The sequence below is a fragment of the Cervus canadensis genome, chromosome 18 (assembly GCF_019320065.1).
Source record: "Cervus canadensis isolate Bull #8, Minnesota chromosome 18, ASM1932006v1, whole genome shotgun sequence".
Taxonomy (NCBI): domain Eukaryota; kingdom Metazoa; phylum Chordata; class Mammalia; order Artiodactyla; family Cervidae; genus Cervus; species Cervus canadensis.
In genome coordinates this window covers 23,305,142-23,314,015 of record NC_057403.1, presented here as the reverse complement: position 1 = coordinate 23,314,015, position 8,874 = coordinate 23,305,142, and the positions used below count along the sequence as shown (strand labels likewise).

Below are 8,874 nucleotides of genomic sequence, written 5' to 3'. Positions count from 1 at the left end.
GTGCATGCCAAGCCTGTCACCTGTGGCCAGGACAGGTCAACAGACAATGAGAACTGGGCATCTGGCGAGCTCAGATCGGCACCTACTGAACGCTGAGCATGTTCTGATGGTGAATTCTTGCATGCCAGGCGCCGAGCGTGTTTAAGGGAGGGGGCAGTGTGCCAAGCACAGGCTGCAGCCCGAGCCTGTGGTGGACTGGGTTCAGTACTGGAGAGCAGAGCCTGGGTCCCCCCTGAACCTTGCCCCCCATGCCAGTTCAGGCCTCAGGCAAGGAGCACAGGCATGGGGCAGTACTGCTGAACAGTTCTTTATTGAAATAAACAGAGGCAGCAGGGCCAAGGGCGTGCTCAGGGCCAGTGGGGTGCAGCCCCCCATTCTTGCATCCCTCTGGCCCAGGGGGCCACAGGTCAGACCCCGAAACCCTTCTGTTCGGGGTGTGTGTGCAGACATGCACCGTGGGCGGCGGGGTGGGGGGAAATGGGGAATTTCTGGATAACTATCTTTCTGTAAGAATAATCTGTCGGTTCAGGGGATGGCTCTGAGGAGGGGGTTGCCAGCCCCATCAGCGCAGCCCCCAGCGATGGGCAGGGGTGGGGTCACCCATCAGTGGTGCCCGCCGACGTGCTGCAGAAAGCTGGTGGCCCGGGGTGGACCATGTGGGTGGGTGTGGCGTGGGGGGAGCCCCTGAGCCCGCGGCCCCCTGAGGCCCTCCAGGGTCCAGTCTGGCTCACTCAGCCATTCCCCAGGACAGCTGTTGGGGTCGAAGAGCTCAGGGCCTGGACTCTGTCGGGGAGGAGCAGAGATGGGCATCACCCAGGAAGCCCCCTCCCACGTCCCACCTCCGCCCTGGAAACAGCCAGCCTGCCCACTCGTGGACTCCTTTGGTCCCAACTGCTTCCTTGTGACTTCCTGAGGACAATTTTGTACATTCTGAACCCTCTCGACATTTTGGAGGCTTAAATGGTGTGTGCTTAGACCTTAATGTGTCCTGAAGGAGTGTTTGCTGAGACCTTAATGTGTCCTGAAGGAGTGTTTGCTGAGCCTCTGTCCCATCTTTCTGCGGGTGGGTGAGCTGCAGTACGGTCTTGTTCAGGGTCCTGGGCCTTTATCAGTTCCCACATGTGGATTATGATGTTCTGAGTCTTTACACGGCCTGAATATGGGTTTGTGTTTGCTGAACCTTGTCACATGAGTGTCTTAGTGTTTGCTGAGCCTCATCACATCCCGAGGGTGGGCTAGTAGTGTGTGCTGGACCCTGAGCCAACTACAGGCCACTCAGATGTGTGGGAGGCCAGGCTGGTTCCCTGTGCCCCAACCCCAGGACCACCTGCACCCTGGTCGCCCCCCACCCACCCCCCAGCTCACCTCAGCATCCATGGTCATGTCCTTGATGTCCGGCCCATCCCCATCGCGCTGAGGGATGACCGGCGGCTCGGCAGAGGCCCCAAGGCGCTCTCCTTCCGCCCAGCCGCTGGCCCTGCGCGGGGCGTCGTCCTCAGGTGAGGCCTGGCTCAGCCGGATCAGGTTGCTGAAGTTGGAGTCAGACTTGGAGCCTGCCGGTGGCTTGCGGATCTTGTGGCGGCCCACCAGGCGGCTGCCGTAGTAGGCCAAGATGGGCTCGGGGCTGGACTCGGGCAGCCGGCAGCCGGCGGCGGCAGCCTTGAGCGGGGCCAGCACGTCGGGGATCACGTCGGCCCGGGTCTCGCCCCAGAGCCCACGCCCCGCCTCCTGCAGGCTCAGGTCGTCCAGCTGATCGATGGCCCTCTGCATGCCCGGGGCCTTGTCCTCTCGGAAGAAGGGCTCGCTGCCCCCCGTGCTGCCCAGGCCCATGGCCACCGCCTCCTCGGCCAGACGGTAGTAGGGGGGCCCGTCTTCCGCGGCGGCCAAGACCGACGTGGGTGGCTTTCCCTCCACCTGCAGGGACAAGCGGCAGCTACGCAGAGAGAGCTGGTAATAGCGGGTGGTCTCGTGGGCGCTGCGGAGCTGCTGCATGGACACGAAGGGGTGGCGCAGGGCGGCGCTGGGGCTGATCCGTTCGTGCGACTCCCAGGTCAGCATGCGCTTGATCAGCTCCACCATGCTCCTGAGATCGGCGTGCTCCGCCAGCACCTCGCGGTCCGGGAAGGTCAGCCGACTGGCCACCCCGACACCGTTCACCGTCTCAATCTGGTCCAGCGACTTGAGCATGTACTTACGGCGCTCCAGTGGGCGCACCTGGTGGACACCGGGTGGGGCAGGGTGGGTATGGAGTTCCGGCCCCAGCCACTCCTGCTGTGGGGCCCACGTCGGACCCCCCACCCTAGTTTCCAGTCGGCCCTCCAGTCTGGCCCAGAGCTCTCTCGTGGCTATGAAGTCTGCACACGGGAACCCTGACTTCCAGTCCTGCCCGGGATCTGACCTGGTGCTCTCGTACTGCTGGGAAGGTCACACCTGCTCCCTACCATGAGGCCCCTTCTAATCTCATCCAGACCCCGCCTGCTGACCATGACCTCTGGTCCTCCTGTTTGACCCAGGACTCTCACTGACCCGAGCTGGCTCTCACCCCAGCCCTCCAGTCCTTCCCTGAGCCATGGGTGCAGTCCCTGCCAGCAGCGAGCAGAAGGGCTGCCTCCTTTGGAATCAAATGCTGACCCCTCTGGCTGCCACAGCTGATCCCCACGTCTGATCCCAGCCCTCAGGCCTCCAACGAGTCAAGCCCAGACCATTCTCCCAGGGGTTATTAAGGTCTGCCGGGTACTTCAGTCCCACCTTTGGTCTCACCCAGACCCCTCTCTTGATGTGACAGCTTCCACACCTGGCCCAGACTTCCAGTCCTCTCTGCTGTCTCATCCAGACTGTTGCCGCACAACTCTGAAGAGCCTGGCTGCAGAGGTGGCTGCCCTGACTTCCAGTCCCACCCGGGGTCTCACTCAGATCCATCTTGCTGTAACAACTCCCAAGCTTCCAGCCCTTTCTGAGATCTAACCTAGATTTTTTTTTCTTCTGGGTGCAGCAGCTCCCCCTCCACACTGACTGCCCTCATCCCCACCTGCCCCCCCTACCTTGGTCTCAGCCAGGTAGTCAGCTGAGGACTTCAGCTGCCAGGGGTTGGCGGCGTCGGGGTGCGGGTTGCGCTTGAAGAAGTGGTGGGCCTTGCGGGCGGCATGCAGCAGGTGGGGCTTGGGCAGGCCCTGCGTCTCACAGATGTAACGCACCTGGTCGTACTCGTTGTTGCCTGGGTAGAGGGGCCAGCCCAGGTGCAGCTCAGCCATGATGCAGCCCAGGGACCACACGTCCACCTTCTCGCAGAAGGGCAGTCCCAGTAGAATCTCGGGGGCCCGGTAGAAGCGGGACTGGATGTAGGGTTCCTTGACGTAACGCACCTCGCTGAATATGCTGGCCGAGCCGAAGTCGATCACCTGGCGGGAGGAGGGAGGCAGGTGGGCAGGGGCAGTGTCTCTCGGTGGGGTCCTTCTGCATCTGCCACGTGACTGCCTGCTGCTGCACCTCTGAATCTATGTCCCTGTCTCCTCCAGCCCATGTTTCTGGTCTGTGTGCTGGTCTCTAGAACTCTTGTTTCTCTCCACTAGAACGTCTGCCCCTGGGGGTTCACCTCTGTCTCTTTCTCTCTCCCCCATGCCTTGTCCATCAGCAAATCTTCCTGACTCCACCCACTTTCTGTTCTGCTCACTCTGCGTCCCATTCTCAGCCCCCACCCTGGTCCTGTCTTCCTTCATCCCCCGCCTAGGCTACTGTAGAAGAAAATGGAGAAGGAAGTGGCGACCTACTCCAGTATTCTTGCCTGGAGAATTCCATGGACAGAGGAACCTGACAGGCAACAGTCTGTGGGGTCGCAAAATAATCGGACACAACTAAGCGACTAACACACGAGACTAACATCAGGACCGCCTTGCTGGCCTCCCTGTTCCTCCCCTGCCCACCCCTGCCTTGCCCTGCCCTGCCAGCCCTCCAACCTGATTCTCCCAGGCAGCCCCAAGGATCTGTGACCACCTGAGTCAGATCACGTCACTCTCCTACTCAGAATCTTCCTGCGGCTTTACCACATCCTGTGGTAAGAGCCGAAGCCTTCATCCCTTGGCCCTCAAGACTCCGACAATCTGCCTCGTCCCCTCCCCGTGGTCACGCAGCACCAGCCACACCAGCCTCTTGCAATCCTTGAACAACCCAGATGCACTCACGGCTCAGGGCCTTTACACTGGCTGTTCCCTCGGCCTGGATTGCTCTTCCTCTGGATGTCCACGTGGCTCCCTCCCTCACCTCAAGTCTTTATTTATTTATTTATTTATTTATTTATTTATTTTTTTGAGCTCAGATCAAGTGAAGTCTTTATTTAAATGTCACCTTCTCAGGGAGCCCTCTGCTGACCATCCTATCAAAACCAGCACACCGCACCCTTCTCACCCACCTCCCTGTGTGTGTGCTAAGTCGCTCAGTCATGTCTGACTCTCTGCGACTCCCATGGTCTGTAGCGCGCCAGGCTCCTCTGTCCGTGGGATTCTCCAGGCAAGAATGTTGGAGTGGGCTGCCATGCCCTCCTCCAGGGGATCTTCCCAACCTAAGAAATGAACCCTAATCTCATGTCTCCTGCATTGGCAGGAGAGTTCTTTACCACTAGCCCCACCTTGGAAGCCACAATCACCTCCCTAACCTTTTCTCCATAACCCTTTTTTTGGGGGGATGCTGAATCAGGTCTTAGTTGCAGCACAGGAAGTCTTTTAGTTGTGGCATGTGAGATCTAGTTCCCTGACCAGGAGTCTTAGCCACTGGGCCACCAGGGAAGTCGCTCTCCATAACTCTTAACACCATTTCACATACCATGCATTTTACTTTTGTATGGAGGTCATTGCTTTTCTATCCAACGAGGACATCAGTCCCACGAGGGCAAGGATTTTATCTATTCACTGCCACATCCCTAGATGGCTGGAACAGTGCCTGGCACACGGTAGGGGCTCAGGAGAGAGTGAATGAATGTATGAATTGACTTTTTTATCCCTGTCATTCTTTCTGCCTCTTGTTGGGTTGGTGTCTCTCTCTTTTCTTTGCCTCCTAATTGCTTGTCTGTATCTCTCATCTCTGTCTCTCTCTGACCCACTAGAAGGACACCACCCTGAAACCCAGGTCCTCTTCTTTCACCATCAAGCATTGCTGACACCCCACACCGGCCCTTGGATCATACAGGTGCTCAACGAACACCTGTCTAAGTCATGTTATGAATGACTGAAAACGCTTGTGTCTTGCCATGCCTCTGGGGGAGCCATCTGCCATTTTTACTCTGAATCTCTGTAACTGTATCTCAGTTTCTCCCTCAGTTTCCCTCCCTGAGTTACTCTGCTTTTCATTCAGCCATCCCTTACCTTCTATCTGCAGAAGGCAGTGTTACCAAATGGTTATTGATCTGGCCTCTGAACACAGACTGCTAAGGCCTGAATCCCAGAAAGTCTGGATGACCCCGATCATTCAGTCAGCCTTCATGGAGTTCATTCATTCATTCACTCATTCCACAAATGAGGCAGGGGTGCCAACACAGACCAGGTGTTGTGGCTCTGTCCTGTTTGTCTCCTGCTGTATCTGTGGGAATCTCTCCTCCTTTGGGTCTCTCTCCCTCCATCTGTTGGGGCAGAATGATCTGCCTTTTCCTGTGTCTGTATCTCCCTGTGTCTCTGACGTTCATTTAGCACTGACTCCACAAAGGTGCTATGCTGGTAGATGCTGAAGACACAGAAGTGACCAAAATGCCCCTGGCCCTGCCCTCACAAGGCTCTTAGTTCAGACCCATCATCAGAGAGTAACAAACCTGTAATCAGACAGAAGAGTCAGAATGGGGATGGGGGAGTCCAAGGACCCGTGACAGTTCAGAGGAGGTACCTGTGTGCCCAGCACAGGGTCAGGCCCAGAGCAGGCACTCAGAAAATGTTTGCTGATGAACAAATTCACGAAGAAGGATCCTGCCACTGTCCTTCCAGTCACTCAGGCCAACAGGCTTTCAGCCTCCCTCACTTCCTCTCTCACACATCACATCAGATTTACCAGCAAGTCCTGTTCTAAAATCTTTTTTTTTTAATAATGTTTTTAATTGGTGGAAAACTGCTTTACAATGTTGTGTTGGTTTCTGTCATAAAATAACCTGTTCTAAAATCTACCCAGAGGAAAAAATAAAATTAAATAAAATAAAATCTAGCCAGAGGGACTTCCCTAGTGGTCCAGTGGTTAGGACTCTCTGCTTTCAGGGCCGAGCCCAGGTTCAATCCCTGGTCAGGGAACTAAGATTCCCGCCAGCTGAGCCCAAAGAAACAAAATCTACCCGGAACGCCCCACCCCCCCACCCCACCCTCTCCAGACACATCTCTTCCTCCCACAACCCCATCCACCTGGACCGGGGGCAGTCACACCCTCTCTCTTTCTGCTCCAGCACCTCAGTCAGTTCCCCTCCTGCAGCCAGAGGGAGCCCGTGAGCACCTGCATTAGACTACACCCCTCCTCAGCCCCCAGGATCCTCTGGTGCTTCCACGGTAATCCGTAATCCGAATAAAACCCAAGTCCTCCCTGAGGCCCACAAGGCCCTGAATGCCCCGCCCCACCCCCTCCCTGGTCTCGTTTCCTCCCTCTTCCCCTCAGTCACTCTGCTCCAGCCACGCTGGGCTCCCCACTGCTCCTCCAACACACACACTTTTGTACATGTGCATTTATATATAAGATGGTAAAGAATCTGCCTGCAATGCAAGAGACCCGGGTTCAATCCCTGGGTTGGGAAGATCCCCTGGAGAAGGATATGGCAACCCACTCCAGTATTCTTGCCTGAAAATATCCTATGGACAAGGGAGATTGGCAGGCCACAGTCCATGGGGTCACAAAGAGTCAGACATGACTGAGCGACATTTTACACTTGATCTTAGCCAAAAGGCCGAGAAGCGATAAACACCTTCAGTTTCACACTTTCATATACTTACTTCTGCCTCAGGGCCTTTGCGCTGGCTGCTCCTTCTACCCAGATGCTTTCCCCCAGATGTCAACACAGCTCCCTCCTTCTTTCAAAACGTCCCTCAAATGTCACCTTCTCAGGGAGGCCTCCCTAACCACAGAACCTAGAGTTTCACTCATCACCACCCCACATCCTCCTCCCAATTTCATCTTGTCTCCTTCTCATTCACATATCTTATTCTGCTCATTTGTCATGGAGACTCTATCTCCCCCGCTAGAATTCAGATGGGAAAGAATCTGCCTGCAATGCAGGAGACCCAGATTCAATCCCTGGGTTGGGAAGATCCTCTGGAGAAGGAAATGGCAACCCACTCCAGTATTCTTGCCTGGAAAATCCTATGGACAGAGGAGCCTGGCAGGCTACAGTCCATGGGGTCCCAAAGAGTCGGACATGACTGAGTGACTAACACTTTCACTTTCACTGTCTCCCTCACTAGAACATCGCAGGGATGGGACCAGGCCAGAGGAGCTGAGCTAAGAATGGAGCAAGGATGGGGAGACCTCAGGACTGTCAGGGAGATAGTGTCAGGACTGGGATGGGGGAGAGAGGAATTTCAGAGCCAGGAGGCGGGGAGAACCATCGTGGACAAGGAGGGAGAGACCTCAGGGCGGGAGGTGGGACCCAGGGAGACCTCAAGAGTCAGGCAGAGACCCCAGGGCTGGGGGAAGCCGGGTGAGAACAGGAGCAGGGGGCCTGCTGCCCAGGGATGGCCACGCTCACCTTGACCCTGAACGGACAGCGGGTCTGGTCCACCAGCATGATGTTCTCAGGCTTGAGATCAGCGTGGATGATGGCGAGTTCCTTGAGCCTGGCCAGGGCCCGGAGTACCTGCAGGGTGACCGTGCGGATGTGGCGGGCGGGGAGGGGCGCGAAGTTGTTCTCCTTCTGGAATTCGAACAGGTTTTGCTCCAGCAGCTCGAAGACCAGGTAGAACTTGAGGGCGTCGTGGAAGAACTCGAGGAAGCGGATGACGTGGGCCTCCTCGGGGTCCAGGCCCCGCATGCAGCGCAGCAGCTTCAGCTCGTTCTTGATGATCCGGTTGCGGTAGGCGTCGTTCTTCAGGATCTTGATGGCCACCATCTCGCCCGTGCTTCGCCGCCAGCCCTTGGCCACCTCCCCGAAGGTGCCCTTGCCCAGCACCTCGATGATGTCATAGCAGTCAGTCTCTGACTGGATGGTGGCCATGGTGCACCTGCCTCCGGACGCCGCCCTGCCGCCACCCCCGTTCCACGGGCTCTGCCGCCAAGGCCTCCTGCCCCCACACTGGCCCTGAGGCCCCCCCAGTGGGGGAAAGAGGACCGCACTCGTGCCTTGCCCTGCAAGGTTCGCCCCCACCTCCCTGGCAACCCCCAGACCCCTGGGCCACACAGCGAGTCTGCCAGGGGCCGCACCCCTCCCCCAAAGCCCTCCCGGCTTGGGATGAGGGGCCCCAGGCCCCCCCGAATGGGTTCCAGCGTTGCTGAGTGGCTCCGGTTCTGTTGTTGGAGACCTGAGCCCCTGGCTGGAATGGGGGGGGGGTGGGGAGGCAGGTAGGGCCCCCCTCCCCCACCCAGGGGCGGAACCCTGGAGTGGCTGGAGAGGTGAAGGGTCGATGGAGAAGGGAGCCTGAACGTGGGCCTTGGGCAGAGAGCAATGGGACATTCCTAAACAGAGGAGCTGCAGGCTTCCCAAGCTGGGGGATGTGTGTGTCTGTGCTCAGAAAAATCTGCTCCTGCCTGTGGCTGCCCCAGGGAGGGGGCAGCATTAATAAAGCGAGGCCAGGTTGCAAAGGATCTTGAGTACCAGGCTAAGGAGTCTGGACCTTGTTCTGAGAGCACTGGGCTTCCCCAGTGGCTCTGGTAAGTAATCCGCCTGCCAATGCAAGAGAAGTGGGTTCCACCCCTGGGTTGGGAAGA

At 57.5% G+C, this 8,874-nt stretch overlaps 1 protein-coding gene across 1 annotated transcript; it reads right to left on the bottom strand.

The window, feature by feature from the left end:
• Positions 1-603: 603 nt before the first annotated feature.
• Positions 604-8,445, bottom strand: HIPK4 (homeodomain interacting protein kinase 4). The gene is made up of 4 exons (XM_043438053.1): positions 7,700-8,445; positions 3,042-3,398; positions 1,366-2,214; positions 604-783 (listed from the first exon to the last, which is right to left on the bottom strand). Exons 1-4 carry the CDS (start codon positions 8,162-8,164, stop codon positions 604-606), a joined length of 1,851 nt encoding a protein of 616 aa, XP_043293988.1. The 5' UTR covers positions 8,165-8,445.
• Between the last annotated feature and the right edge of the window lie 429 nt (positions 8,446-8,874).